At 39.1% G+C, this 17,131-nt stretch overlaps 1 protein-coding gene across 2 annotated transcripts in view; it reads right to left on the bottom strand.

The window, feature by feature from the left end:
• The window catches only part of LOC121526329 (peroxidasin), a 133,870-nt gene that overhangs the window by 81,588 nt on the left and 35,151 nt on the right, over positions 1-17,131 (bottom strand). For both annotated transcript variants that reach the window (XM_041812871.1, XM_041812872.1), the window contains exon 3: positions 13,705-13,776. In XM_041812871.1, coding sequence (XP_041668805.1) covers positions 13,705-13,776 — 72 coding nt within the window. The remainder of the gene's footprint in view (positions 1-13,704; positions 13,777-17,131) is intronic.

Genomic DNA, 17,131 nt, shown 5'->3' with positions numbered 1-17,131 from the left:
GAAAAAGACTGGAGACTACATTAGAGTTCTACAGTTCATTCATCGACATTAGTAAGTGTAACTGTAGACAACAGAGGCATTTTATATACAATGAATTTAACAGAAAGGCAGTTATGCTGCACAATTAAAGCATATTGGTCCAAATGTCTGGGATTGCTTCAGCAGTGAACCATGAGATGGGCAGTATGCTGCCAAGTTATACCTGGAGGTAAATGCATCTGGTCAAAGTAGAACCACTAAGGAGTGTAAATCTAAGAATCCCGGTGTAACAGAAGGATCCCCTCAGAGAAAGGAAAAGGGAATTAAAACTGACATGACTTATATTCCAAAAAATGCACAAAGTGTTGCAAAGTATGAGGGCACTTTAGGGGTACGATGGACTACAAATGTCTTAATTCAAAGACTTTTTTTATGGATGAGAAATGTTTTTCTGTTTAGACAAGAACTACAGGTAGTCATTAGGGATGCACAAGATCATCTGCATATCAGTTTTAGCAGATATTACCTTTAAAGTTAAAAATCTGTATCAGCAACTATGAAAAATTCTTGTCATATTAACAGACACTATATCAGCTGTACATGTCAGCAGAATAAATCATATATCAGCCTTAAATATCTGTAAAATACACAAATGTGCCATCAGGTATAGGTGGTTGGGTCGAGCGCTACAGTCTCAAGGAGGCCCATTAAGAGCCCTGCGTATTTGAATGAAGCTCCAAATGTAAAATAACTACCATAATGCAACGCTCCTCTCTGAACCTCGCCTCAGCCTCTCTTTGTACAAGAGACGTTTGGTGTTCTTTACAGTAAAAACGCTGTGTGTATGCATATCAGCTACGAAATCAGCATATTGCAGGCCTATTCAGTCAGCGGCCCGCGGGCCACGTGCTGCCCAGAACCACCCCCCAAGTGGCCCAGCCTGTGGTCATACCAGAGATGCAGAGAGCAACCTGTTATGCAACTTTTCATAAATTCCCACTGTATTTCAGACCGTGAATGCAACACTCTGCGTAGCCTAGCAAAAGTCTACCTACAATGCACTTGAGTGTTTTGAAGCGGTGCTAGCAATGCTGACAGAAGTAGCCCCAAAATACAGAGTGTTAAACTACAATTGTGCAAATTTTGTTTTTATGCACTTTAAGATATGCCTAGGTAAGATGTGACCAAAATTATTATTTACAGAATTTCATTTTATTTTATCATTCTATATATTTTATTTTCATCAAGTGAAAAAACCTTTCTACTACCTCAGGTTATGTTCAAATACAGCTCTGTTGTGTTTTTATGCACTTTTTTACACGCTTTTGTCATGTTGCCACATTTAAAAGTAAGACTATGAATAAAAAGTGCATTTTTTTCATCAAATGTATCTGTATTGGTTCAAAATTTGATGTTACCAGCTGCTTACTGGATGCCGAACACGTTTGGCCCGGCTACATTTCTTGATTTAAAATTTGGACCAGTTTGATTTATAATCGAATAGCCCCAGCATATTGCATATTGTTCAGAATATAGTATCATCAATCCCTAGTAAAAAATTTTAGACTCCTAGGCTTTCCATGACTGAAATTGTGCATTTTTGACCTAAAGCCCAGTGCTTTTTTAATCCCAACTAACAGAAGTGTGGTGTATTGATGGGCCTTTGACAGATATGAGTCCGACAGCTGTGCTGTTATGACACAAGTCAGATTATAACATTTGACATGTATAGTATTACTGCACAACCATCTTCACTTTGCAAAACAAGTTAAGACTCTGTTGAGTGAGGAAAATGAAGGAAAATCAAGAAAATCTTCCTGCCAGACACTCCTGATGCCTTGTCATTTACCTCCTTCCTGATTCCTCATCCACCACAATGTGAGGGACTGAGCAGTAAATGCTAACAGAGAAATGGGGCATAAAAGGGTGCAATTATTTTTGCATTAAGCAGTACTTGAGTTGAAAGGGTTGGCCTTTAAGCTCACAATAGTTCAACTATGACACTTTGTAGAAGTGCCTTTATTTTCAATAAACACTTTTTTGAAGCAGGACAGTAAAATCTTCAGGTTTGGTATTTTTATGCTACTTTATTTATATTTGTATGTTTTAAATTAAGAAATACTCCAAAACTATAATTTTTCTCCGCATTTCCTTGATAATTAAGCAAGTAGACTCATGATACCATTTATGCATTTTATCATAATTGCAATCACAAATCCCACTGTAATTGCTATCCCACATTATTATTGAATCTTGCAGCAAAAACCCCCTTGTCTACTTAAACTCATCTTTCTTACTGAGAATCCTCCTCCATCCTTGTGATTCATTTGCAATGAAATTATTCCATACCAAGATGATTAATCTTGACATCTGTCCACTTATCATGCAAGGCACGAGCTGTAGAGTTGATTCTTTTAAAACACAAACATGATCCATTGCTCCACTGGTGTTTATGGTCATGGTTAACCATTGCTAAGTTAAGTAAAAATTGAAGAGAAAAAGGGCAACGATAATGTAAGTTAACAGAGCTCAAAATGCAAATAAAACCTTATCATTCTGCAGGAAAAGTTCACATTTCAGGGCCAATGATAAATACTTTAATGCCTCCAGAAATAAGGAAGAATCACTCAGGATATTTTATGATAATTTCAAATCTTAAATTATCTTTACACAATCAAAACCATACATTAGAAATTCCTCATGTCAAATCCACATGTTGCCTCAGTTTTTAATCCAAACAGACTGAAGTAAAATGCAGCCTGCTCAGAAACAACATGGTATTTTAACACTCTAACATGTGCATGTGTTCCCTTCTTCATACATGTTCAGTAAATGTGACACTAGAAAAACACAGCTTACAGCCATTTGTCTTCTCGTGTCTCTTTTTCACTTCACAGCATCACATTCATGATGAGACATGATGAGAGATACACATCTCTCTCTCAAAGGCACAAGTGAGCCGATCTATGGAAAAACAAACATCCTTCTTCAATCGTTGCATGCCTTTCTCAGTGATGTAACATGTCTGTGTCAATGCTATCAGGTTTCTTTCCATGGAAGATGAAACGTTTATATGAAAACAAACTTCATCTTGCATAATATGATAATGGATCAAGACAAATTAAGCTAAAAGCCACAACTTAACGAAGATTTAAAGAAGATTGACACCGCCTTCAAACATTTTCCAGATGATCTTTCAAGCACAAATGGCTCTACAAGCTATTGTTGTGAGATTTACATGCAGGGAGATTCTGTACAACTTAGAAAGACTTTGATCATGAAGCATTATCTGTAGTTCAGAGAAAATGGAGTAAACAGAAATGCTGTCATACATGTCTAACTGACCTAGAGGGACCCTCTGATCACACTGTTATTGAACGTTTAACAAATCTGACTTTGTGTTTGTACGTTTCTTTGGTGTGTGAGGTTTAGATGAGGATCTGGAATTGAGAGAAGTGGACTCAAAGGGCTTTACTTCAACGAGTAGATGTTGTTTGATGGTAATATTCTTATCCTGAGGCCCTCATCACCCTGCGCTCATCACATTTTTGGTATTAGATCAAGGACTTTCTCCTTACTGCATATTATCTCTTCATAGAATCATCTGTTAAAAGATAAAACATCCTTTTGGATGGACCACATTGGATTTTTGCCAATATCTGATTACCGGTATTTACAAAATCATTTATCTGATACTGATATTGTTGTCGAAACAAATGTAGTTCAGACCTAAAACCTCAGTACTTAGAACACACTTTAAAGGTTAAGAAATTCGAATGAACATCTGATCAGGACAACTGCTGGTCACGTCCTTTGGAGGACTTCTGGGAACCTCAAACTGGGAGGAGACTGGGGTTGGACCCAGAACTTGCTGAGGGTATTCATATATTCCTTCTGGCTGCAGATCTTGGTAAATTTGATTTTCCTGCAACTGCAGCCCATCCCTGATAGAAAATGAAAGGATATCTTAGTGCAGAATCTGGGTATCCTACATAGAGCCAACTCAGTAGAAAAGTTGTGGAGTTTCTCCAGTAGATGGTTGCTGCTGGCAGCTGCAAAACAAGCTATGAAGCTGCAGAGTTATGTAATAAGATACAGAGAGATGTGTTGATTCTAAAACAGTTTTAATACTGGCATTTAAGATCCTCAGCTGACTATCCTGCTGGAGTAAGGTAAGGGAGTTTATGTTTATGTGGACTGTGAAAGTATGGAGTCAGTGATGCCTGCTCTGCTTTCTCGTTTCTTCTGTCCGAGGCAGTCCGACCTAGAACTGTAACAGATTTATCTGTTATGGGTGGTGGCCTGGTTCTCTGCTCCACAACAGCTGGGGTGGAGAAGGGCACCTATGCACTACGTACATAGCATTGTTAATTCATTGACTAAAACTGTGACTAAAAATGTTTGTCGACTACCTTTTTCCTAAAAAGAGGGCAAGACTAAGGCTATTTAAAAAAAGATCTTTGGTGTGGGGCACTGATGGCCTAGTGGTAAGTTTTGCCCCGTGTTCACAGGTGGTCCTGGTTCAAACCCGGCATGTGGACTCTTTCCAGCATATCTCTTCCCCCACTCAATTTCAATTTCAAATTACATTTACTGGCATGAACAAATATGCTACTGCCAAAGCAGTGTACAAAACTTTAAAATACTTAATATTTACACATATAATATAAATTTACATATTAAGTAGTTCCACAATAAATCAAAATATAATGAAAAAATCTGGTAGGATAGATAAAACAATAAGATAATACACACTTTCTCTTTGTATGTTTAATCCTCTAATTCTATGTACAGCACATTAAAGTGCTGATCTGAGTCTTTATTGATACCACTATTGATACTTTCTATAGTTTGGTGGAAAGACAAAATAAGGGCAAATATTTAAACTACAAGTGGTCTTAGCTGAGTAGTGCTTGAGTTAAAAAGCTATGATTCACTCTGTCACATCTATTGTATATCCCTCAAATATAAACACAGATTCACACTGTATGTATTGAAGTTTCTCACCAAGAACTACATTTTCCCACTTTTATGTGACATTTGAACACATCATAACATATAGAATACAATCATCTAATTTACTGAGGTTACTTGAACGCATCATATTTTTTGTCGTCAGCTCCTGAAGTTCGCGAATTGACTTCAATTTTGCCAATTCCACCATGGATTTCTACACTGGATTAATATTGTTAACAAACAGGACTGTCTCAAAGTTTTGGAGCACTTTTCAGCATTTATCTGAGCAGCTGAAGAAGAAAACTGTCCTGAAGCAGCTGAACAGAGTAGTATGGCCATGGCTTGATCCCGTGTTGTTGTTAGCGTTGTTGCTAACATTAGCAAAGATGTGCTTTGCCTGAAGGTGGAACTTCAGACTCGTTGTGCTTCAGTGTAAAGACAGTTCATCACTGCAGCATGTACCCACAATTTTGGTTTTATCTTAACTAACATTCTCCAGCTTTTTAAAAAGAAAATTGCCATTAAGCAGACCTGGGTCTGTCTCCTCACTCATCACTGCTGGCTGTGTCTGACCCTCTCACCTCTTCACCCCCAGGCATGTAAACATATTATTAAATTGTATTATTATTTTTCAGCGCAGTAAGGTTTCTAGATTAATCACAAGCATTAACGTGTTATTGGCTACGTTTACATGAGCGCTTTAATTCCCCTTTAATTCAGAATAAAAATTAAATCCTCTTTAAAAAGATTAAAAATGACCTTGTAGCGCCGGTAGTCGAGTGGTTAAGGCGCACACCATGGCCCATGGCACTATTTCCTGCATGTCTCTCCCACTTGCTTCCCTGTTTCTGACTCTTTACACTGTCATCTCTCTAATAAAGGCATGAAAAAGCCGAAAAATAAATCTTTAAAAAAAAAAAAAAAACCTTGTAAACTCCTAATTCCGAATGAAAATGACCATTCCGAATTAAACTGAAATCAGAAGTAGGTGGCTGGTTTATTCTGATTTTAAATCTGAATTAAATAATTCCTCGATCATGTATACATTCGTTCCGCTTTACATTAATTCCGGTCATTCTGCACATGCTCGTTCCCTTGTCCTGTCCTGATGACACACATATTCCATGCTAGCAGGCACATATTTCCCACTTTAAGTGCTTGACTTATGTTGTCAAGCACTTAGGATAACAATATGCGCCTTTATGTGCAAAAGAAAAAGGGCTCTTACAGTCAAAAGCTTCAATCAGGGTCATTTACCCCAAGGCTTACAGAACAACTATGGGCTGATCTGCAGGAACATTTTCCTGAACTTTTACTGATCAAGTAAAAATGTGTCCCAGGATTCCCCTTTAATGTGCTCTCATGCAAACAAAGAAACCAATAAAGGTTCTCGGCTCCTATAATAAACACAATGACTGACTATTACAGAAGGATGTGAGGCAACTGAATAAAGGATAAAATAAACAGTGAGGGGTTCCCACAAAGAGGCGCGGTGACCTCTGTTTGACTTGTTTATGGAGGTGGCAGGGGAAGAGCGGGGGAGTCGTTGTATAGACAGGCGCCTGGCCATTAGGTTTGGAGGACATGAAAGATGACAGGGAGTGGGCTTTACTGGGATTCAAAGGAAGTAAAGAGGTGAGGTGGGAGATACAATCTAGCCCCCAGGCTACAGAACAGATTCAGTATAAAGACAGAGAGGTAGGAGGACACCTCCGACTAATCACAAAGGATGTTAAAGCCTTTAGATGGACTCTGCTTTAAAATGAGGGGGGCTCTATAATCAAACAAACTGTAAGTAAATAGCTACGGGATTTAATTACAACATAAAGAGCTGAGCTACATGCCGGGAACTTGTATGTTTGTGTTTGTGGGTCAGTGAGTGGAGGAGGGAGAAGACAGAAAAGCCTGTACATCCTTTCCCTCCTCCTGCCTGTCTCTGGTGAGTAGAGTTCATACATGTATCAAGTATACAGAGTTTAGAGTGAGAGTAAGAGAGTAAGCTAGGCAATTATTAGTCTTTTAACGGCTGTCTCCTAAGAATCAATGGAGAAGCTTCAAAGTTTAGCGGGATTTTGCCAGTCTGACCCCAGCATACGAGACTATAAACTTTACTAAGAGTCTTAGGCTAGGATAAATTTGCTAGTTAATCTCGTGTTTGCAAATCCTGCATCTTTAGTATTAATTGGAAACTTAACTCTGCACAACGGGTGCTGCTGGAGGGCAAGCAGGACAACAACAGGGCTTAACGATTTTGGAAAATAATCTAATTGCAATTTTTCCCCCAATATTGCTATTTACTACGCGATTATTCCTTAACTTTCTTTTATTTCTAAACTAGGGCTGAACAATTCTTTAAAAATATCGCATTCTGATGATTTTGACTCATATTGTCAATTGGATATGACTTGTTGCATCAAAGGGATTTTGTCATTCTCATATTTAATGTGAAAAAAGTACAAAAATGAAGAAGGTAGGACTGTATTGTTGACTATTCTAAAAGAATGGCACTTGAATGATCACATGATCTGTCATGCATAAATCTCTGCTGCAATAAAAAGTTAAAAACTGGTATTTTAACACAAATTTCAGGTTGAAGAAATATTGTACCTTCTGTGATTTGAAAATTGCAGCCAGCCATATTGCGATTTAATCTAATTTTTGGTTAATTGCCCAGTCCTATGCTTCTTTGCAATAAATCTTATACCACTGGTAAGCCTGTTTATTCCCGTTTTAAATGTTGTCACATTAGTAAGGAACATGCATTTGTGAGATGAGCAGCACAGCTGAGTATGTTGGATGCACCCATGAAATATTTGCCAAATCTTCTCTGCCAGTGCCAAACAGCTGATTTTCCTGTTGCTACTGACTCTTGTTTTGAGCTTATGGTACTGCTAGGTCAGGGGTTTTCAACCTTTACCACCCGCGACCCCCAAAATAAAGGTGCCAGAGATGTCATGTGCAGACAAGGCCGTCCATAAGGGGGGGATAAAGGGGAGAGCTTTCTGGAGCCCTGCCATAAAGTCAGCAAAATTATGATCAATTGTTATATTAATCTGTGATAACCACTTTTTTTACCTGAATAATAGCCACTGTTACCAAGGCTAAAATTGTGGAAGTTTTTTATTATTTGTGTCGTAGTATATAGTCATCTTAAAAATGTAAATTCTTTTTTTTTTAAATCAGAAATAAAATGGGTTAAAAATGACCCAAAAAAAGGTGGAAAGCTGGTGAAATGGGATTTTAAAAACCACAGAAATTAGTTAAAAGTAGCAAAAAATTTGATAAAAGCCGCAAAAATAGGGAAAATTGGCATAAAAGGATAAGATTGGTAAAAACAGGCATCAAAAGTGGTTAATATTGGCTTCAAAGTGGCAGCAATCGGGGGAAAAGGTGGTGAAATAGTATTAATAGTGGGAAAAATTAGTTTAAACTGGCAAAGATGGGCATGACAAATAGTGAAATGTGGCTAAACTGGCAAAAATAAGTGAAAAATATGGTGAAAATGGGTTAAAAGTGACAATAATGGGTCAACAGGGTCAAAATTAGGTGGGGAAAGTGGTGGAAAAGGGTTTAAAAGTGATGGAAATGTCTTGAAAGTGGAAAAAATGCACAGAAAAAGTGTTGACATTTGATCAAAAAGTGGCAGCAAAAATGAATATTAAAAAGGGGCAAAATCTGGCAAGAAAAAGTAATGAAAACAGGTTAAAATGTGGCAAATTTTGTGTGAAGTGGCAGAAAAAGGGTAAAAAGAAGCAAAATTAGGCTCAAAATGTGCAAAAAATATTCTTTAAGGCATCTGGCAACACCCTCCCAGTGTCTCATGACCCCCAAGGGGGTCCCGACCCCAGCGTTGAGAACCACTGCCCCAGGTGATGACATCATTGGAGGCAATCACAATGTAAAGAGATAACAATATGAGATTCTGCAATCAGTGGCGATCCCATATCTCCACAGGCTGGGGCCAACTCTCACCACCACACAGCCGGGTTTATTAGAGACTACCGCCAATATCTGGGAGTAGAGAGGATGGACTGGCATGCCAGCAGTCCTGACCTCAACCCCATTGAACTCTTGTGGGATCAGCTTGGGCGTGCTGTTCATGCTAGAGTGACCAACACAACCACGCTGGCTGACTTGAGACAAATGATGGTTGAAGAATGGGATGCCATCCCGTAGTGTGTGACCAGGCTGGTGACCAGAATGAGGAGGTGCCTGGTGGTCATGGCTGTGTATGGGTCTGCCACACGCTACTGAGGCTCCTGCTTAAATGGAAAAATGCTAAACTGCCAGTATATTTTGTTTCTTCAGACTTCAATCATCCAATCCACCAAACAAGGATCAAGGGCAGAATGTGCAGTTTGGCACTGGGGAAATTTTTCAACCAACATACTCAGCTCTGCTGCTCAACCCACAAATGCATGTTCCTTACAAATGTGGCACTATTTTAAAAAAGGAAATAAACAGGCTTTCAAACTGTATAAGATTTCATTTCCTTTGTGCTATGTTTATATAAAGAATAAATATTGTTGGTGGCCCACTATATTTTCGGCAGTGTACTGCTCGTAGGCACTTCATATCCCAGTTCACAATAAAATAACAGGAGTTGATAGTGTAACTGAGTGTTATAAGCTGCACCTGAACTGTATAAATACAAACAAAGCATCATCAACCCCTCCATGGATGAAAACATGCTACTCTGAGACAAAAAGGCCAATTATGACTACATGAAGAGTCTACAAGTCTTTATTAACAACCACTTTATTGAGTCAGTTCTGCTGCTCTCTCCTCACATGCCTATCACACTTGTTCCACTCTTTCAGCTGTTATTAGCTTAGTAATGATAGTGGCTTTTAGGCCTTGTCCACACAGGGACAAAAGCAATATATTTCCGTTTCGTTTAAAAAACACTTCTCTGTAAACATGGGATTGTTTCAGGAAATGTCATCGTAAGCACGGAACCACTGACAACGACTTAAAATGCTGTAGTATATATGCAAAGCCTGCAAGTGGTGCTGTAACACTGCCAATGCACCAAAAGAGAGAAGAAGATGACGGAAAACTGCCCCAAACTTTTTCCTGATTGCCTCCTGGTTATTCTCTGTGGTGGATTTAAGAACATCTGGTGTTTGCTGTTCTCCGTGGTGGTAAAGGAGCATCAGATTTTGCTGTAAAAGTCATAACAAGCTCAGTAGCTTCTGCAGCACAAACATGACCCCAGTGTTTCCCATACATTCATTTATTTGTGGTGATCCACCACAAATAAATTAGGCCCGCCACAAATAGATTTTGGTGCTACCTGTTCGCCCTCGCTCTGTGAATGCAGCGTGTCGTTAAAATGACTATATCGCAAATATCTGAGTATATATTATGTGGACATTTTGAGCCGCCAGCATGCATTTCTTGCCAGAGTTTCGCTTTTCCCATTGTCCCTGAATGCATCTCTCACAGCAGAGAGCTGTCACTTTCGTCCAGCCAGAAAACTCTGCACATGCGCGTTTTGTATCAGCGGCGAGAGAAGCAGGGGACAGGAAGGTAAACAGAGCAGCGTGGCTAGTTAGCGTCTATGGTTAGATGCCTTTTAGACGCCTTTTTAAGACGGACAATGAGAAACAGTGTTTGATCTGCAGCGTTGAGCAGTCGTTTAATTTTGAAAAGGAGAAGGTCTAACTCATGCAGCATTCATTAAAATACGCCAGAAGATGACTCCGAGATAACAGTGGCAGTGACACAACACGTCACTAATGACATGAGCCCAGTGTTGTTGAAAAGCCAGGATTTTAAAAATCTCATAGACACTTAACCCAGAATACAAGATTTGCCTGGGTGCGAACATTTTGCTGAAAACTCCCTGCCAGAGTCGTACAAGTCAGAGAGAAGACATCTCAGCAGCAGACAAATGTGAGCCACATCACCACAACAACGGAGCCTTATCTCAGCATTCATCAGCAAAGATAACGGACTAATACAAACACAGCTGTGAGCCTGAATGGAGGACTAGACTGCAGGTTTTGGTCTTCATGCAGGATTGGTGAGTTTTGTGTAGATTTGCATCACCCTTACTGAGGAAAATAATCATTTTATAATCATCAATAGTAAACATAACACAGAACACATTTCAGGACTTTCCACACACTGTAAAATATCGAGTATTTCATGACTTATGTATTTTTGATTTATTAGTAAAAATTGCATGAAGCCCTTTTCAAAATAAAACTGCTAAATTTGACTTTATATTAATTTTTACTTTCTGCATACAATTTTATAAAAAAATCCAATAGAACAGTCTATTTTAATCACCAAACTTGTTCCATTTGGGGCCGAATTAAATACAACAGCTGAGAGGCCATTTCAAAATATCGTGATATATATCATGTATCGGGGTATAGCAAAAATCCCCCCCCCCCCCCCCCGCACCCCACCACCACAAATAGATTCCGGTCCTGTGGGAAACACTGGACCCTGTGATTGTGATTGTTGTTTTGGTCTGACCCGCACATGCGGCTTAAGTGGACTATGCTATGACGTAATCGTTTCAAGAAAGATGCGGTTGGCTGTCCACATGTAGATGAAACGGTAAGCATTTACAGATTTGTTCACTCTGAGACCGGGTTTCAAAAAGTATGGCCTCCAATAACACAGTTTCCATGTGGATGAAACACTGATTAGGGGTGGGCAATTAATCCCAAACAAGATTAAATCACTGCAATTTACAAATCACAGAAGTTACAATATTTCTTTAACTTAAAATGTGTCGAATTACCAGTTTAATACATTCATGTTTAGCAGTAGCAGAAATTTTGTGCATGTTATGCCAACATTCAGGAGTTTTTCTTTTTCTGTTGTTTTTTTCAAGATTTATTTTTGGGCCTTTTCATGCCTTTATTAGATAGAGGAGGACAGTGGAGAGACTCATAAAACAGGGATTACAGAGGGGAGAGACATGCAGCAAAGGGACACAGGCCAGTTTCTAACCCGGGCCGCCCGCGTACTTGGTGCATGTCTTAAACCACTCGACCACCTGTGCGCCCCAGTATTTTTTTTTTAAATGGTTAACAAAAGTCCTCCTTTCTTGAGCAATTAGATATTTTTTAATTGTTCTGCCCCAGTTTATTCTATATAACACTGATAAAACTTAGCGTTAGTTCACAGAAGTCATACCCTTAGTCAGGGTATTCAGGGATGCATCAATGCTACACAATGCTGCTGCTGGCAAAGCTTCACCTCCCCCACCCCAGTCGCCTCCTTTATAGCATATGGCTGCACCCTCATATTCAGATTCATGCTACTGTGGATTAATTGCTTCTGAAATCATTTAATTATTTTCATAAATGTATTTTGGGTTTCTAGCCATGCACTCCCTGGAAAGTTGAAGCAGCTGTTTGACTAACTCAGGGAGCATCTTTTCAGCAGTGCCTTCTCTGCCAAGTAAAGCTGTAGATCCATTTTGAATAAAATTGTGATGAGAGTGTTCCTGGCTGATTGTAGGTTATAATATAGCATGATTTTTTACTGTAATTTGTTGAAAAAAAGATAAGATGAGGAACCTAATAATAATTGCATATAAAATTGCAATACTGGAGGGAAAAAATCACAATGAAATTATATTTGCAAATTGTTTAGCCCTAACGCCGATACAACAAAAAGCATTTGCATATACTCCTGAATTCATCTCCCTGTGGACAGGGCCTTACTCTGATTAATACCCATCAGTTTTCTGAAGCCTTCTTATGGGAGCATGCCTCCAGTCACTAACACTATTGTATCATTTCAAGTTGTGCTAACCCCTTCTAACAGGGCTAATTGTTTTCCTTTGAGTCAGCCTTGAGAGTTACCGCTTGAAGAAGTAACAGTCCTTGTGGTATGGTTTCCTGGGCTTCCTAAAGTCATCTAAGGATTTATTTAAATACACTGTGACCTGAACATAGAGAATGTAGTCATATGGGAATGTTTTTAATATGGTGCTTAAAGATGTGTCCTTATTACCAAACACAAGACTCGTGTAAGCTGTTAGTACTGCTTGTACTTTTGTTTCCGGTTCAAGAGCCAAATCTGATCTGATATCTGGTACAAGTCTTAACAATAACGCTACTTCTTTCCCAGACACACAGACCTTATCAGCACCAGCCATCAGGAAGACCAATGCAAAACACTTGCTTTGTCTTGTCAGGCACACTGAAACACATGAGGTCCCATGTGCAGTGCATTTAAATAAACACAAATAAAACTCATTTAAAATGTAGTTTACTATCATTAAATGTTGTTAAAACTGGAGTACTATACACATGTCCATGTAGTCCATGACGGAAAGTCAGAGCAGAATTTACTGTGAGAACAAACAGAGCTTCTCATCACAGCTGAGGCTGGTGGGCTGATAATGTAAGTGACGAACAAAGGAAACTACCAATCCCACAGAAACCTCGAGGTGACACACGCATGAAAAATCTGTCCTCAACTCTGCCTTGAGGTCAAGACTTCCAGACACATAAGTACAGAGGATCAGACACACAGAGACTTTTCAGTGATACTTTCGCTGACTCAGCAGTCTACAGACATCAGCTGTTTTCCACTTCTACAGTCAATAAGGTTTGTTTCTTTTCTTTTGCAATTAAGTGTCTGACATATTTCACCATGCTCCCTCCTCTATTGACTGAACAAAGAATAGACCTCTTTAATGCTGGATTTGTGCTGACCTAGTCTGAAAAACAAAGATAATTTGTCTGAAGGTCTTTGCTTTACCTGAAAAACAAGAAAAAACTGACATATACTTACAGATATTTGAGGTTTTCCAAGTCTTCAAATGCCCCCCTGGGGATCCTTCGTATATGATTGTTGTTAAGAAGACTGCGGGGGGAAAAAGAAACAGATGTCAGGATATGATAGTGGGAGGGGAGTAAGTTCTTGTCAGTTTGACAATTTAGACAATTATGTTTTATGTAGACAATTGTCAACATGTACATAAAAATACACATAAAAACAGAATGTAATGATTTGCTAATCTTATAATCTTGATGGGAGCATATGTTGCTGTAAATTCTCTGTACTTTTCAGCAGTTACAGTCCCTTTTCAAATGTATAAACCCACACCACAGGCCCCAATGCAACCCCAGGCCATCAGAGATGCTGGCTTTAAATGGTGCTCTGTTAAGATCTGGATGGTCCCTTTCCCCTTTTATCAGGACACAGGGTCTGTGGTTTCCAAAGAAATTTCAAATTTTGATTCATCTGGCCACAGAACAGTTTTCCATTTTGCCTCATTCCATTTTGAAAGAGTCTTGGCCCAGAGAAGACAGCAGCGTTTCTGGATTGCTTTCACATATGGCTTCTTCGCTGCATGATACACTTGCATCTGTGGATGCCAGGGTGAACTGTGTTGACTTACAAAGATTTCTAGTTGTGTTCCTGAGCCCATGCAGTGATTTCAAGTACATCATGTCCGATATCAATGCAGTGCTCAAGGGCCCGAAGATCACGAGCATCCAATATTGACCCTCTGCCTTGTCCCTTGCACACAGAGATTTCTCCAGATTCTCTGACTCTTTTGATGATATCATGGACTGTAAAAGGAGAGATATTCAAAGTCTGCAATTTTAAGTATAGAGACATTATTCAGAAATTGAACCACAATTTGTAGCTGAAGAGGCTTTCTCTGCCTCTCTAAAATGCTCCTTTAATACCCAGTCATGTTACTGACCTTTGGCCAATTGACCAAATAAGCTGTAAAATGCTGTTTTTCATTAGTACAACTTACTTTTCCAGCCTTTTGTTGCCCTTTTCCTACTTTTCTGAGATGTTACCATTTCATCAAAATGAAATGGTAAAATGCCTCAGTTTCAACATCTGATGTTATTTATGTTCTATTGTGAATAAAATAAGGCTTTATGAGATTTGCAAATCATTGCATTCTGATTTCATATACATTTTAAATAGCGCGGCAACTTTTTGAAACTGGGGTACTTGAACAATTCTGATTTCACATGATTATGAAAAAATATATTTTACATTTAACCCTTCCTGTGCCACATGTAGCCCTGGCACTCAGCAAATGCCACACACCCGAGATTTTTTACAGCACAACGTGCAATGGATTCAAAGGCATTGATAGTGTCAATGGGACGGCACAACGGCTAGCTTCAAGAGGAAGTTCAAGTGAGAGGTAACGATTTTTGGTTCAAAACTGTGGTGCTTCTTGTCGTGTACGACAGTGCATTTTAACGGTCACATTCTGAGAAAAACTGTCACACAGCCACCATTCTTTGTTGCTGCAGTGGGTCCTTTGCTTCTTCTTCACTGCTCTAAAACAGTAGCCCATGCATGCAGTGCTTTAAGGCAGCAAAGAAGAATTGATTTCTGGTTTATAGTGCTAACAGTTAGCATGGCTAAACAATGCAAAATATAAAGCTAAACCAAACGGTATCAGATCAATGCATAAACCCGTGTACTCGCTGATACCAATACCTGCATTTTAAGCAGTTTCAGAGGTGTTTCTGATACTGGTATTGGAATCGGAACAACCCTACTCCAAAGGATTTGCCATTACAGCTTATGTTATTGCTATGCACGCTAAAAATACCCTACAAGGTCATCAGGTGAGTTTACTAAAACACATTTACTTTACCCTCACTTTGGCTAAGTCTTAAAATCTGAAAATGAAAATTATCACAAGGAATCAAAGGACAATTCTGTTGCACACAGAGGCTCTCTTTCCTCTTAACGGACATTACTGGCATTTTTCTGTCTGTGCTGCAATAAAATGGACATGTTGCTGTAGTTCAAAGACTGATGGTCTTTAGGATGTGTGTTATTGTTCTGTCTGTGAAACTGCAGCTTGAAACCATGACGAGCTGTTCAGGATGTAAAGCTCTCAACAACCCACATGGCTGGGCTTTCCTCCTGCCTTAAGGCTCTTTTCTTCACTTTGAAACTAAATCCCCTATGTCCCCGGCATGCATATTTCCTCATGATTATTAACCATTACGGATATAACTGGATCTACACATCTATACTTCAACTATTACTCCGCACATTTCTCCGCTATTCCACAGCAGGCATGGATGGAAGCATCTCAATAATGTTTGCAAATATTTGAATGAGGCAAGGTGTGTTTGATTTATTCAAGCAGCCAGCTTGACGGTCTGAAATGCGGCCTGTCAAGATAAGGATACAGTTAACATACACTGAAGCATACTTCCTCTACATTACAACAAGACTGCTAAACTAATTTGTCGCCAATGAAAAATATTTTTTTTAAATGAAGGGCGTTCAGTTTTATTAGCTTAGCTATGCACGACTGTCTCACTGCTTGGACATATGATAAATAGTCCTGTGGGTGGAAGTGGAAAAATAAATTCCTCACAGATTACGAGCTGACCTACATGTGTGAAACCACAGCAGAACAGAGAAAGAATGTGTGTATGTGCATGTGTGTGTGTTTTAAAAGTAGGACTTTGTATGGAAGTGATGATAATTTAGCAGGGCCATGTTTTAAGGAAGAGGGCTTGATTGATGTTCAACAGCAGTCCCATTGAGACGCTGGATTTTCTTAACATTTCGTCACTATTTTTAATAGACCCCAAAGCTTAGGGCGTGTGAGACGCAATTCTAAAACCCATTTTTTCATCTAAAAAAGCATCCTGTATACCAGTGGAACCATTGTACCCATATAAATGCTGGGAGGAGCACCATCATGACTGAGCAAAGCTAACATTTTCACTGTGCATGCAGTGTGATGAAACAGCAAAATCACTCCCATTTATGCATGTCTCAGTGCTTCATGGTGGTATACTGTAGGGGTGTAATAACAGAAAAATTTTGGTTCGGTATGTACCTCAGTTTTGAAATCATGGTTCGGTACGTTTTCGGTACGGTAATTGAAGCGAATAAATTAAATTACATTGTATTACAATAAATAGGCTGAATAAATTACATTTAAATTATTAATAATGCTGCAACCTCTTTCCAAAAGTTCTTCAATGATTAAAAATGTTGTTGTCTTTGTCCACTGTTGAATTTGACTGGAAAACAAAGTGTTCCTAAACAGGACACTTTTATCTGGGAATATTCAGGGTGTTGCTGTCATTGGCTGTGGTTGTGTGGTTGCTAGGACAGTGTGACAGCGAGTTGCGCTCTGGTTTTCTGTCTGTATGTGAGCTTCATTCTACATGTATCATTCAGTACATGTCTGTACCATACCAAGAGG

Source organism: Cheilinus undulatus, linkage group 18 (assembly GCF_018320785.1).
Source record: "Cheilinus undulatus linkage group 18, ASM1832078v1, whole genome shotgun sequence".
Lineage (NCBI taxonomy): Eukaryota > Metazoa > Chordata > Actinopteri > Labriformes > Labridae > Cheilinus > Cheilinus undulatus.
Note: the sequence above shows the minus strand (reverse complement) of the source record. Positions and strands in the feature narration are given on the sequence as shown.